This window comes from Excalfactoria chinensis, chromosome 21 (assembly GCF_039878825.1).
Source record: "Excalfactoria chinensis isolate bCotChi1 chromosome 21, bCotChi1.hap2, whole genome shotgun sequence".
Taxonomy (NCBI): Eukaryota; Metazoa; Chordata; class Aves; order Galliformes; family Phasianidae; genus Excalfactoria; species Excalfactoria chinensis.
The window spans coordinates 4284841-4299979 of NC_092845.1; the positions used below are offsets into that span (position 1 = coordinate 4284841).

The following is a 15139-nucleotide window of genomic DNA, read 5'->3' on the forward strand; positions in this document are numbered from 1 at the left end:
ACACCTCTGCTGGAGGCTTCTACAAGATACAGGGTCAGTGGGTTTGATTCTCTCTCAGCCCTTCCTCCCCACCAGCCCTGAGCACGAGCCATCACAGCAACTCCATCACCACCTCTGCTCTGTGTGATAACAAGGAAAAGATATTCCAACATCTCGCTTGCCCGGCATCGATTTACAATTAAGGAAGCTCTCCAAAGATCCAGAGACCCACCCATTCCCCCTCTCCTCTAACCCCGCTCCGTGCACAAACATCTCTCCATGGTTCACGAGCAGCCTCAGAAATCAATGCTTGCTGAAACACAGTTAGTTCCTCTGGTTTATTTATTATTTTCCCAGCTTGAACTCAACCCTCCTTCCTCACAGGGAGAGCAGGGCAGGAATCACCCAGTGCTTCACAGGCAGGCACGCAGAGCTCGGAGCATCCCGCAGCAGCAAGGCTCGCTTTGCCAAGGCTGCGGCCAGGGATCACTTTGCAAAGTTAATTGCAAAGCCGGCAGCAGCGCCTGAGCAGAAGGCGAGCCCTGCAAAGCCAATTCCCACCAGGAGGAGCTGATGGGATTTCTGTGCAGAAGGGGCAGAGCGGGGCAGGGGTGAGGGAGCAGAGCACAGCCGAGACAGTCGCTCTGCTGGTGCTAACGTGTGGCTAAATACCTCGTGCCGACATCTGCTGAGAAATACCTTCCCGTTCCACACCAAGAATTACAATCTAATAATATCCCATCTGCACCCCCCCACCCCCCCCCAACCCCCCGCCTTCCTTCTCCCTCCCCCACCCAATTACCGAGCCTGACATTATCCGTCATCTTCCCTTTGTGTCGGAGAGAATCCAAATGCAGACGCCGGGAAATTAATAATAATTGTTGTGTCAAAAAGCGGGATGTAATCAGGATGCGGCGTGGAAGCTAATACAAACACAAACAAATGGTATTTATCCTCCCGAAAGATCCCTCCCCTCCTTTCCCCCTAAGGGCCACTGATGATAATGCTCATGGAAGAGATGAATCAGCTCTAATATAGGGATTAGGAATGGATCCCAAACCCCAGCCCGGGCTGCAATCAAAAGGAGCGCTCTTAATTGAAATTAGAGCTGGGATTTCTGTGCCTCCACAGAGACGGGTTAAGCCCATTGGGGCTAAACAGAAGGGAAAATAAAAATAGCATCTTTATTCGGGAACGGGGAGGAAGGTGGGCAGCCATAACGCTTCTCAACAGCACACCTGGCTCCCAGCACCGGCCCAACCCAACCTCAACCCTTCTCCATTTTCAGATCCAACTCTTCCTCCACGCCTCAGAACAACAGTGGGCACAAAACCCATTGAGCCACACCAACATTCCTGAACAACAGCAAAGTCCTTCAGAACAGCAGACACCAACAGGGCTTTCCAGCCCTATGCATCACCTGTGATGATGCTGTGGGTTTTACAAGGCCCCCCGCATCCTGGCCAGGCTCTGGTTTATCCCCTCAAGATGCAGAAGGCTTTGCAGTCGCCCTGATGGCTGCAAAAACTGAAGTCTTTGGATGAGCTGATTACACATTGGGCAGGGATTTGAAGGCTGCCCATAAAACTCCTCAGGAGCGTCCATTTGTGCACTCAATTACTAAGACAGCATCTGTCCCCTGCAGGGGGATGTGGCACTGAGGGACATGGACAGCAGGCACAGTGGGATGGACTGGGGTTGGGCTTGGGGATCTCAGAGGTCTTTTCCAACCTGAATGATTGCATGATTTCATTATGGGGTGAGGACAACTTCTTGTTAACAACTTCCTTCTTATGTCCAATCTACATCTCCCCTCATCCTATCCCAGCTGAAGAACCCATCCCCTCTTCCTTACAGTCCCTTTAGGCAACCATGAGGCACATATGGATGTGCTGGGAATCCGTCTGCAGCAGGACGGAGATGGGACACATCTCTCAACTGACTCCCAAGTTGCTCAGCAGGGCTGGGATTCACCTAACTCCATTCCTGCCCCCCAAAACGTGGCTATGTGCCCCAACACCAGAATCCATCCCCTCCCGCAGGAGCAGAGGGCCAAGCCTGCAGCTGCCATGTGTCAGCACACAGAGCTGGAGGAGGCTGTGGCTGCCGGATCACGGATTGTTGCGAGCATGAAAATTCATTCATATGAATTTGGAATATAATACCTGACACAAGATGTATCGCTGCTGCCACGCTGCAATCCCAGATAAGGACACAGCAGTAACAGATGGAGGAACAAGGCACTTATCTTGTTAGCTGATGGATTTATCTCTCCTTCCCCCACCCTTCCCTACATATTCCATAGTGTGCAGAGAGCCACGTTCCCCAACAGAGCAGCATATGGAGCACGAATTGATTTCTTCCTAACACCCCCCTCCACACTTTAATTCAATAAGAGCTGGAGTGGCGGATAAACAGCTTGTTGTGCTAGGAAAATTTCAAAACAGTCAAGAAAATGTCAAACTGTCTTTTTTATGAGTGCCTTCCCCCCCCCCCCTTCCCCTTTTTCATTCCTCCTCCCATCCATGGGTACCCAGAATGTGCCGGCACCACGGAGCAGGGGCTGCAGTGAGCATCTCCTCTACATTAGGGATGCAGGCACAGAACATCATCCTCCAGGCCAGTCCATGGCAGAAGGCGGCCCCGGTGCCATCCTTGGATGGGAGCTGGGAACAGAGCTGCTCTGGGTAAAAGATTAGGCAGATGGTTTCATCTGGCAGCTCCCTTAATCTCATTATTGGAGCGAGTGGAAGTTTTTAAAGTGATCTCTCTTTCCTCCTCTACACACACCCCATACAAAATGGCTTTTTTTTTCCTCCCCAGAAAAAGACACATTTCCACGGGGGGCTCTTTGTTAGCTACCAATAGGAACTTTACCATTTTTCTCCTCGTTTTTGGTGCGTTCTCCCTCTCGGTGCCTTATTTTTAGCACTGAAAAAGACGAATTATTAGAAAGGAAGAAGGGAAAAAAAAAAAAAAGGCAATTAAACATTTTCTGGGTCTTGCTTAAAAATACAGAACACCTGGACATGCCGTGCAGGAGCTTCCGACCACCACAAACTCTGCAACCCGAACACAGAGAGGCGCTGGATGAGGCACAAGAGTTAACTGGGATGTGCACACCCAATCCCAATGCCCGTGTGCCATCCCAAAGCCCCTCTCATCCCCACTGCCCGCTCCCTTCCACCTTGCAAAGGTTGCTAAGGATGAGCAAAACTCAGTGCTCTGCAGCACAAAGCTGCCTCCCCATTGCTACCTGCAGAAAGGAGGCACCAGCAGAACCCTTCCTGCAGCAACATGACCCCTGGGGATGAACATCCCTGCAGGGAAAGCAGATGTTATGAATACACTGCAGAGGCACACGGGCACACAGCAGCCTGGGGCTGGCACTGGCTGAGCCCCATCTTGCATGGGTCTGGGCGAGACAAGCCCCACAGGAATGCATGCAAGGAAGGAGGGCTCCGTCCTGCTGCTTCCCACCTCCCCACTACTGTGCTATAGACAAAATCCACCTCCCCACCCCCTTTGCAGCAGAGCAGTGCAGAAGGCTGCAGGATCCTGCAGGGAGACAGCGTGCTTAGCATGCAGGAGACAGAGCTGAGCTGAAGCCCTGTCTGTGCCACGGTGCACAGGGCCAGCGAGCGGCCAAACGCTGCCTGCAAGGATTGGAGCCACACTGAATTTGTAACCCCATCATTGCTCCCCACATCCAAATGTGGGGATGGGGACAACAGGGACTGGCACAACCCAGGTACTGCCTCCACTGCTGGGGCTGGGACCGAAGGATGCTCAGTGCATCACAATGCTTCCCCCCAAAAGGCATCGCAGCCCCTCAGCCCCCACACCACGACTCTTTCTAACCTGCCCCTTTCCAGCCAGGCTCTCACCAAGCACCCAATTTCAGCTCCACGGCCAAAGATAAAAAGCCTCTCTCAAGAGCATCCTGCTTGCTTTTTTTTTCCCCCTTTTCAAGGTTCCTCTTCCCTCCCTTCTCATGAGGTTAAAGAGCTAAAGACCAACTCAGAGACAGATAATAGAGTGACAGAGGCTCATAAAAAAGAAGCCGGAGCTTTGGAGAAAGCTGGCATACGGTGCATTAGGGATTTCTGTCGCAGCAGCTGGGAGTAACACTGACCCTCTGAACTCAATTTGCTCCACGGCTTCGAATGAAGGGAAGGCTGTGGACCAGCAGCATCCTCTCCTGGGGCTCTGGGACTGCCCGCAGGCTCTGGTGTGAGCTTTGCTGTGTGCCTCATCCTCCAGCCCCGGGTCACAGCCAGGGATGGAGGCAGGTCCAGGTCACATCCAGGCAGTGAGAAACCACACCAAAAGGCAGCACAGCCAACAGCACCAGGTGTGAATCCACGTGGTTATCCATCACAGTGCAGCAGCAACCCTTCTGAGCACCGTCTGCATGCAACAACCCCTTCTCATCCATCGTCCTTATACCCCGATGCTGCAAGACCGGAGCTGTGAGCTCTGCTCCCACCCCTCCATCCCTGCAGCCCCAGTGCAGCTGCACAGACCCAGCACATTCCCCTCCACTGTCGCTTTCTGCTCCTTTTAAACGAGCCGAAATTCTTCCCACTACGCATTAGCGCCCGACGTAATGGTGCAGAGCATTTTTCATTTATCATCATAATGCCAGTCAAATGAACCCCCTAATAACGTAAATGCAAGAGGAAAGCTATTAGAGTTTATTTGTGCAGTGGCTTTGAACTCGTCCCCACTGCTCTATCCATGTAACTGGAGGGGATGGATAGAGCTTGCATCTTTAGGTCCTTTCATCAAAAGCTATTCTCAGCTAGCCAGTCTTTCCTTACAACCCTGCACAAGTGCCCATATTTGCTGGATTATCAAAATAAATACCTAAATACCTGAAATAATCCAGATCTCTTTACAGACACGAGCTGCAGCTGAGATCTGCTGTGCTGTGCCATCCCTTCCTGTCCATCTTCACCATCCAACCCCACACCTCAGCATCCCCCAACATCTTCAGGTCATGGCTTAGTGGGCACAGTGGTGAATAGTTGACAGTTGGGCCAGTTGATCTTAGTGGCCTTTTCCAACCTTAATGACTGCATGATCTTCCAAGCTCAACTTGTCACAGCAGCTCCCGTCCCCATCCTGGAGAGCCATCGCAAGGCATTTCATTTTATATACGATCATTTCCTCATTAAGCCTAAATTAAATGCATATTTCAGAACCTACAAGCGAGAGCAAACAGCTCGGTCTTATGCTTTATTAAACAACAAAAAAAAAACCAACATCTTTGTGTGGAAAGAGCCTCTGTGCCAAATCACCGCCCCGCTGCCGGGCCGAGCTGCTCCCAGCAGTGCAGCATCCAGAGCATCACGACGTGCAGTGCTGGCAGCGAGGACCTGCACTGCGGAGGGAAACAGAACAGCGCCCGCCTGACAAATTAGTTTACTCGTTAAGTTAAGAAGCCTATTTTGCTCGGCTTCCACAGAGCAACGTGCTTAGCAGCCAGCAAACTTCGAGGCGAGAGATGTGCCCAGCCCTGGATCTTTGTGCAAAAGCAAGCTGGATGCAATGCTGTCACCATAATACCCAGATAGCATGGCAACGGGACAGTAACAAACCCCATTCAGTGCCTGGACAGAAGGGAGGATGGGAGATACTTCTGCAGGACTGCACGCATGATGAGGAGCCACCGCTATCAGGATACAAGAGCATCCCCATGTCAAAGCTAGTGAGCAACCCAACATGCTACCAGCCAGCTCTTGCATCCTTATAAAGCAATTAAAGCAGCCATAAATAAAATACAGAACTACTCTGGATGCTCTGCTCCTGGCTTCCAGGTGATGTGATCTGGGACACAGAGGTGCAGCAGAAGGGGAAAAGAGCAGGAGGCAAAACTTGGGCAGCAGGAGAGCAATGCATGAGCTGAGAGCAGGAGGAGAGTCCAGAGAGGAGACAGAGATTAACAAGTGTTTCCCAAATATGATAATTTCTGGACATCAACACATGAAATTCAATATCCTCATAGGCAACTGGGAAGGAGTGCATCTCTCTGAGCCCATGCTGGTTTCCAGCACCCATGCACATACACACAGGGGACGTACTGCACATCCAGCTGTCAGCTCGCACGCTGCTGACAGTCCCTGTGTGCCTGCTGGGGACAGAACAGCCTGTTTTGGGGACGTGTCTGTCACATCATGGCTGGGACACCGCTGAGGACAGATGCCAGACTGCATCCCTCACGCGCTGCTAATGGGGCGTGAGCGTGGCAGGCTGAGCTGGGCAGAAGGCAGCTGGCAGGGGGTGTCCTGAAATCCCATATTTTACACCCAGCCAGTCAGGAGATCCTGCATTGTGCAGCCACGGGTGGGGGTAATTCTGCTACAGCAAAGCTGAGCAGGCTGAGGGTTGTTTAAGGGCACTGCTGGGTGAGCAAATCCTATGTAAAGCCCTATATTTTCCTCACACACCCTGCTGTGCATCCCTGGTTTGCAGCAGCATCTATAGAATGGGTTTCACCATAGCCTGGGGCTGCTCTGGTGCTGTGCAGTGGGACAATTCTCCTGCCCAGCTCTGCAGTCCCTCCCTGTCAGCTCCCCACCAAGATTTGTAGGCCATGCAGAATTGCTCTATTGACATTTAAAGGTCTCTGCCAATCCGGCCCCCACACATCTTTGTTACGGAGGACAGGATTAATTTCACCCAACCCTGCTGCCTGAAAGCTCTGAGCCAAAATCAAGCTACGTTTTTCCTTCTTTGGAGGCACTTCTGGTCACACAAATCCATGGGGAGGATGAGCACCCAAATCCCATGTTAGAAGGGAGGCAGGCATTCGTGCTGGCGCAGAAAGGGTTAAAACAACAAGTAAAAAGTCATCAGAAGTCATTGGGGCTGATGAAGCCATCCTGAGCGAGCTCACAGATCAGGGAAATCAGGCAGTAGTGCTCCTGGAGAGCTGGAGGAGGGCGGCACAAAGGGCACGGAGCCTTCCTATCTTCAAGGGAGAAAAAAAAGCCAGGAGCTGTAGGCAATCAGCTCAGCTTCAATCACGGCAAAGATACTAAAACAAACGATGGAACTATCACAGCTTGTAAGGCCCGGGAATTTAATAAAGCGAGAAAAAAGCCCCACACCACCACCACCAGCACGAGTTTGTCAAGAACAGATCATGTCAAACCAACCTAATTTCTGCCTTGACAGGATAACTAGGCTTGGTGGATAAGAGGAAAGCTGTAGACATGATATACCTTGACTTTAATAAGGCGTCTGAAGCTGTCCCACATGGCACCCTGCGAGCAACGCCGAGGACGCGCAGTCTGGCTGTAATGGGGGCGGAGGGGAGGCTAACAGGCTGTTGACAAAGCGCTCTCAAAGAGCCCTTATCTATTATTTACACACAAGCCAGGAGGGCAACCCAACGTGGGATCGCACCGAGCTCTGTCCCGAGCCCCACTCTGCTCAGCATTTGCATTAACAACTTGCATGATGGAGCCAGAAGCACGCTTATTAAAATTTGCAGACGATGCCAAGCGAGGAGGAGAGGGACTGGAAGCGCTCGGAGGGTCGGACCAGAATTTCAAATCACCTCCGGAGCAAGCAATAGGAAATTCAATATGGACAAGGGCCAGGTGATGCACTTCGGGAGGAGAAATCAAACGCATGGATGGAAACGAGGTGAGGCGGGCAGGGGGAGGCGGGCAGGAACCGATGGGGTGCTGGAGCACCACGGACTACAAAGGAATCAAGCGGGCTACGCGAGATGGCAAATCGTATTACAGGCTGCGTTAACACCAGCGGTGTAAGAAGGACAAAGGAGAATTATTTTGCTCCGCTTGCTTTAATTCAGGCCTCAGCTGCAATATCCATCCCGATCTGGCCCGTCGTGCTCGCACGGAGCCAAAGGTTAAGGCGCTGCGGCTTAGCACGGCCACCGAGCAGCTGCCCCTGCTAAGCACACATCTGTCTGCACACAGCTGCCGCTGGAGGGTCCCCTTCCCATCAGATCAATGCACACTGAGCTCAGCACGGTGCACACACAGGGGTAGGCGCACACCTCGGGCTGATGGGATGCGATTGATCGTATGTCGGAGCCACGGACGAGTGGGGCTGAGTCCAAGGAATAGCAATGAAACGGGTGAGAGGCACAGACAGCTCCAAAGGAAGATGAAAGGCGCTGGGGTTTGCTTTGTCTCGAGAAGAAAAGATTGAGTAAGACATGACAGCACTCTTCCCATACATAAATACCATATGAAGGTAGTGGTGAATAATTATTTGCCACATCCCTTGGAGGAGGCAGAAGAAAAAAAGCCTAATTTGCTGCAGAGATTCTGACTCGCTACTTGGTGCAACTTCCGCTCTGGCTCATGAAAGCCTTGCAGGATGTTTGCAGGAGGCTGCATCACCTCCAGCACCAGCAGCAGCTCTGAAAGCTGCCCGGGACCCCAGTTTGCCCCCAAGCTTTGCAGGGGCTATTCAGCAGCACTGACAACACATCGGAGCAGCACAACAGAGGAGCAGACCACAAAGCAAGTAATCACCACAGCAGTCATCTCCACATCACCCTGTTCTGGCTGCTGGGTGAGCACCCACTCACCAGAGGGAACGCAGCTCCTCCGTCCAGCCAGCACGACCCCACAAATCACAGCAAGCCACACTCAGCACTTTTATTCTTTATTGTTCCAGTTCAGACAGCTCCATTATTTATCCAGATCACTTATTCATGTTCTATTTCCAGTGACAACCTGCTTTGCTGGAGAGTTACCATCACCTCTCCTCCCTGAATACCTGGCTAGAGGCACTCTCAAACTGGAATATCAGGTGCAGCGATTTTTACCAACATCCCATTGTGCTGTTTTAGCTAGAAGGAAAAATATAAAGCAGAAAGGAGCGAGGCAAAAGCAAGCACTCACACTGACCTTGTGTGTTCACCTCCCTCTTCTGGCTCATCGTGCATGTCCCACAGGCACGACCCATTGCAGACCTCCCACCAAAGCCATCAATGCCACCACCCAGGTGTTTCACGACCCTACAAGCAGCCCTCTATCTCCAGGTCATTTGCAGAGAGCTCGGAGGGGCACGACATCCCATCCAACCCCATGCTGAGCACACAACCATCCCAGCTCCAGCTCCAGCCTCTCCTGAATGTCCTTTGAGGTGCACAGTGGCGGTGGCTGAGAGATGCTCTAATCAGTGCCTCTAATTTCAAACGCTGCAAGGACCATGTTATGCCTTGGGATAAATGTGAGAGGCTCCCATTGAAGTAAAAGAGAGGTACTGCACTTCAGAAGCTGAAATTTAGCCTTTAGGAAAAAAAATAAAATAAAAAGTCGCTAAAACTAAAATATTAAAGTGCATTTAAAAACATAATAAGGCAGATCAGCAATCAAACGGAGCAGCTTGCCGAGGGGCTGATAAGTGAGGAGGATTCCAGGGGCAGATACCACTACAGAAGGAAGGCCAAAAAGGCCTCGTTTAGAGTCAAAACGGCTTTTGATCCCAAACGTGGCACGGATAAGCCGTGAGTAGAAATTAATGTCGGTGCTGCAGAGCTGGTGAGCAGCAGCCCAGGGCCACCACTGAGCCCCCTCTTCCATCTTATGGCCCTGCAGGAGCCCCCCCAGCTCCCACCCCAGGGATTTTGGTGCCCTGAGATCCACAAGCTGAGCATCCCCCAGCACCAGTTTCCCTCCACGTGGCACAATCCAGCCTCATTACCTCACCGGGGTCAGCCAGACTGGAATCAGAAGTGTATAATCCTTTCACGAGTTAATTAAAGCACCCATCCATCCTTCATTCAAACCATTAGCCACGGGTTTTTACCATTAATTATTTGGAACCAAATCAAACAAACAAACAAACAGAAGACGCAGAAAGAGAAGAGAAAGCCAAGCAGGGGAAGGACGGGCACTCCTGCAGCGGGGCAGCAGCAACCCAGGACCCAGCTCATCTCTCCTCTGCTCTTTCCTCCCTGCTTCCTCCCCTCTCCTTTGCTCTGTGGCTGTTCCCCGTCTCCTTCTCCTCTCCTCCTCACTCCCCATCACAACAAGGTTTAACGCCTCTCCATCTCTTTCTTCTTCCAGGGTAAATTGCAGCGAGCCTGCCGGCTGCTCGGGTGGAACACGCTGTTTTATATGCACCATAAAAGGAGAGAACTCTGTAAACAATATTATTTTTAATAAAATCCGAGGCTTTGGCAGGCCAGCTGCTTTTGTGTCTGTCTTAATTTAATCAGACTATCAGCTCTTTCAAGCAGCAAGAGGGAATGAAAAGCATTAGCAAGGAACCAAGGAGCTGGTGAGGAAAAGACACGATTTCCATCGAGTGCTTTCTGCACCCGGTGTGTTGCTATGAGAGCAGCACCAACTTTACAGCAAACTGGTTCTGCTGAACGCAGCTCTGTCAGGGCACGGGAAGGACATGAGCACAGCAGTGCTTGGAAGCAGTGCTACAGAGGGTGCAAGGGATGCACAGCCCAATGCTGGGTGATGTTTGGAGCCTCTGCAGCTCTCCAAGGCACTGCAGGACTCTCCCTGGAATGGGAGCGCCCCTGGCTCCGTGGGTCTCACTTTTGTGCCCACTCCAAACCCCAGACCAAAGCTGTGGGGTCAAAATTCAAAGCCAGCTAAACATGAGGTAAGGAAAACATATTGAAGGCCTTGCAAGTAGATCCCTAAAGGTCTGGAAATGCATTTGATCAAGCGGCAACCAAGGAGCACCCACCAGTTCCCCCCTGGAGCAGAGACCAGGACTTGGCACTGAGGGATATGGCCCTCAAATCCTCAAGAACAGAGAGCTTCCAAACTATGAAACAGTAATTGCTAAATTCAGGCACAAAGTAAACAAATTAATTGATATTTACTTGTTTACCCGGTTACAAAAAAAAAAGAACGTTAATCACTTTTAATATCTTAAAAATACATGCTAAGGCACAGGCATAAATATCACCAGCAAAGCAAACATGGTGCTCGGCACTGCAAAGGAATTAAAATTAGTATTTAATTACAAGAAATCGCTTGAAGTTCTTTTGCTACCATTAATCATTTCCAATTATGACTGTAATTACATGCCAGCTTTTCTCTTTGGGTGGTCGCTGCTGGGACCCAACGTGGTGACCCCGTGCTCATTACCAGGGTCACCAACCAGTGAGCACCGCTATGGCGCAACAAACAACAGGAGGAAGATATGGCGACTTCATCCCCTTTGCTTGCACTGATTTTGCAGCAGCAAAACAAACCCACACGGCAGGCTGGAGCATCACTCCTGGGATTGGTGCCCTGATGGCCGTGACGTTCCCCCCCCCCCCCCAGCTCCGTCTGGCACCGTGATGCACCAAAGGCGACCAAACCACAGCAGGCAACACAGAAAATCAAATGGAAACGTTCCCTCTTGGTTCCCTCGGTACTTCTGCACGGGAAATGTGATTAAACTGTCCTTATCTTTGTGGGAACAGTTGTTAGCAATAATGAAATCATCCAGCCCTTTTCTTTTTGAAATCCAGCCACATCCTTTGGCTCCAGGAAACAGGGGCAGTGACATGTGCTGTTTTCATAAAAAGCCACAAGACAACATATTTCATTGCAATAAATTCCCTTCCCTCAAGTGAAGAGCGGAGGAGAAGAGATTTCAAGGACAGGGAAAAGTTGCAGCCAAAGGGAAAGGTTGAGCCGAACCTCAGCCCATGCAACACTGGAGCTGCCTCAGCAGGATGGAGGTGGCGTGGTGAGGGCTGGATGCTCCCCTTGCCACCTTGGGAGCACTCAAACAAAAGGCTCCACCAATAGAGATGGGACTCAGGCTGGATATAAGGAAACATTTCTTCTCCAAAGGAAGAGAACTGCTGCACAGGGAGAGGGGGGTCACTGTCCCTGGGGATGTGGGCAGTGGGCACGGTGTGCAGTGGGCTGGTGTTGGGGATCTCAGAGGTCTTTTCCAACCCAAACAATTCTATGACTCTACAACCACAAGGCTGCAAACCTCACCCCACTGTGTGCTCCATCCTCATCCTCACCAAATGCTTGGACCACCTGCTTTCCAGCCCACACCAAAACCCTGCTACGTTCTCCTCTCTGCCCAACGTCAGCCCAGCATCCCCAAGCCTTGGCTGCCCGTGCAGATAACACGTGGTGACTTAGCAGATTTGCACTGAATTAAGCAGCCAGCTTTCCCCCGCGCTGCCCCCTAATTAGCGGGCTGCATTTTGTCGTCCTCCCAGCACTTGGCTGAGGCTCCCCTTCCCTCCACTCCTCGCTTATTCTGTTCACTGAGCTAATTGCTGAGCGCCTGCACCCTGGGTGTCTGCTGCTGTTGGAGAAGATTAGTATTTTTACATAGGGGGAAAGAGAAAAAAAAAGAAAAGATTAAAAAAAAGAGATTGTGTTTTTTAAAGCAGATGAAAGGAGAGCCCAAGGAGATGTGCATTTGACTCTCAAACACGCTCCTTCAAGTCTCCCTCAGCAGTACTTAAAGGCGTTTCCAAAGCAAGACTTTATGAATGCTAAATGAACCCAGCGCCTTGTTCCTCTGCCACAAGAAAGGGGAAAAACTTATCTTTTATATACAATATTTCCTTTACGGCTGACACCGTGCATCACGCGTCGCTACTACCAGCCCCACTTCAGACACAAATGCTGACCTTCACAAAGTCATGGGCAGAGCGCAGCCTCACCTGGTGGGATGCTCTGTGCAAAGGGCAAGGTGAGGAGAGCACAGGTGGGGGATGAGCTGAAAGCTTTCCTCACAGCTGCTGTGATCTCAAAACCAAGCCGGGATATCCATAGGGACGCACTGCCCAACACGAGGCTAAGGATGCTGTGCTGGCAAGAGGGATGCGGGCTGGATAGAGGAAAGACAACTAAGGAAGAATGACAGCAACTCAGCAAGACAGAAGCTGGGGACAACGTGCAACACTTCCCCATCCAGCCCCTGCAAACTGTACCACAGAGGGATGCTGGTTGGATTTACACCCAAACTCCCCAGTTTCAGAAAGGACGAGAGGCACTTGGCCAGCACTGCGGGTGTTCAGCATCCAAGCACCTTGGGCTAAGATAGGGTCACTTAGCAGAATGCACTGCTCACCCTAACTGAGCATCTCCAGCAGGACCAGCTCCTTCCTCAGCCCTCCCTGCCCAGGAGCTGGGTGAGAAGTGCACACAAAACACCCTGCATGGAGGCAGGGCCGTGCTTATAGGAAAACACCCACCCAAAGGAAGTCCTGGGAGATTTAATTAGCCGCCGTCTGTGCTGCTTAAGCTTGTTGGGTGCTACATAATTGCTAAATATTATCTCGGCAGGTACAGCAGTTTGTTCGGATAATGCCAGTGATTGACGTTTCCCTGGCATCTTTCATCCCAACCAGATCTGATATTAGTCTATTATAAAACATTCTTCTGTCCCAGTCCTCCATATGTCTCTGAACTGTCAACAGGATCGTAACTGGCTCTGCATTTTCAAAAGGCTCAAAGCAACTCCATGGGATGCAGCAGAAGCTGAACTCAAACTTTGCTCAAGTTGCACACGCACACACATGGGGATTCAGGCTCTACTTCAGTAATGGCACAGGGTGAACCTGCTGGGTGTGATGCACAGCACCCTAAAAGCTCACAGCCAAAGGCTCCATCCCCAAGCCCTGGCAGGCAGCAGCGGGTGCCACAACCCAACACCGACGTGAAAAATACATCCCAGGGACAGCCCAGCAGAGGGGCCACCGAGTGATTAATTGGAGACTATCAGTTTGGGATAGGTCTCTAAATTCTCATTAAGTCAGGTGCTGAGGCATCACACATTAATCCAGAACATTTCCCCTTCGGCCCAAACAAATAAATAACTGCTGTATAATTCAGGGAGGATGGGGTGGAGTCACCTCGTCCCCCATTTCTCCCTGCCTCTTCCCAACTAACCAGTGAATAAAACATCGCCCGCAAATCTATTAGGCTAATTTTAAATCCTGACAATTTAGCAGCACTTCAGCAAGATAAGAGCCATTTATTAAAAGGCACAGTTCATTAAGCCAAATGCTGCTGGCGTATTTACTCAGAGAAGCTGGGCTGGGCTCCCACCAGGACCAAGAGAGGAGTCCCCGTGCCCCACCAGACCTTCCAGCATGGATCTTCCTCCTCCCAAACCCATGTGGGGCTGTGGGAGAGGATCCCATGGCTCCCTGCATTACTGCATCTGCAAAGCTGTGCCCTACCACACCACAGACCAAAAACCAGAATCAGGATGAGCCGAGCATCACTTCAGCCCTGTTCCTGTTAATGGCAAGCACAGATTGACTCCAGGCAGGGGATGACAGCAAGCCAAGGGAGGGCTACATAGGAAGGGTTGTTTATTGCCAAAAGCAAGCAGATTGCACTCAGAGCTTTCATTCCTACAGGCTGAGACGTGACATCTCTGTAAGGCCCCTCTGCTGCACCACTGTACTGCCTCCTGGAGCATCCCAGTGCTCTGGGACACAGGGGAAAGGCTCAAGGCTCCTTAATGGCAGGGAGGCAGCAGAGAAGGAGATGGGCTCCCCCCTTTATACAGCCCTGCACCTCCTGCCTTGGTTTTTTAACCTCCAGGATGGCAAAGTGCCATACCACAAGATGCCATGGGGCACAGCAACCACAACCAGCCTACGAATGGGTGAAATCCAAAGGTGACCTGGCAAGGAGCTGCCCAAATACAGCCCGTGGAGTCTGAGCAAGCTCTGTGCCAGCCCACTGATACCAGCACAGTGCAGGAGCATCACTGAGCTGGCAGTCCCCCTCCGGGACCTCCTTGCTGCTCAGATCTCAGCAGTGCGGGTCTTTGTGTGTGGGGAGCAATCAGCATTGGCTCGGTGGTACCCGAGGGATGCAGGCACGAGGGATGCGGAGCAGCACTGCGAGCAGCAGGCAGCAGAGGGCAGTGAAGAAATCCCATCTCACAGAGTTTGTGAGCGTGATTCATTCCAGCGGGAGCCATCCAAAGAGACTTTATCAAGTGCAATCGTCCCACTGTGCCTTTCACCTGCACACACTCGCAAGACAGTCTGGAGTCACCACAGAGTCTCCCTTTACAGTCATAGCTGAAAGGAGCATTATAAAGGTGAATTAACATTTAAAAAGAATGTAAAAAACCCAGAACTGTTCTAATGATGATTAATGGGAAGCTATAAGGGAGGCCGTGACCTCCTAGTGTCATTAAATGGATTGGCAGG

General features: G+C 51.2%; 1 protein-coding gene across 4 annotated transcripts in view; it reads right to left on the reverse strand.

Moving 5' to 3' along the window:
* LOC140261379 (protein CEPU-1) overlaps positions 1–15139 on the reverse strand; it is a 219655-nt gene that overhangs the window by 195186 nt on the left and 9330 nt on the right. The window contains exon 1 of one of the 4 annotated variants that reach the window (XM_072354738.1): positions 782–819. The exons of the other annotated variants lie outside the window; for them this stretch is intronic. Coding sequence (XP_072210839.1) covers positions 782–803 — 22 coding nt within the window. The 5' untranslated portion in view covers positions 804–819. Of the gene's footprint in view, positions 1–781; positions 820–15139 lie in introns of those variants that run through there. 4 annotated transcript variants of the gene reach the window in all.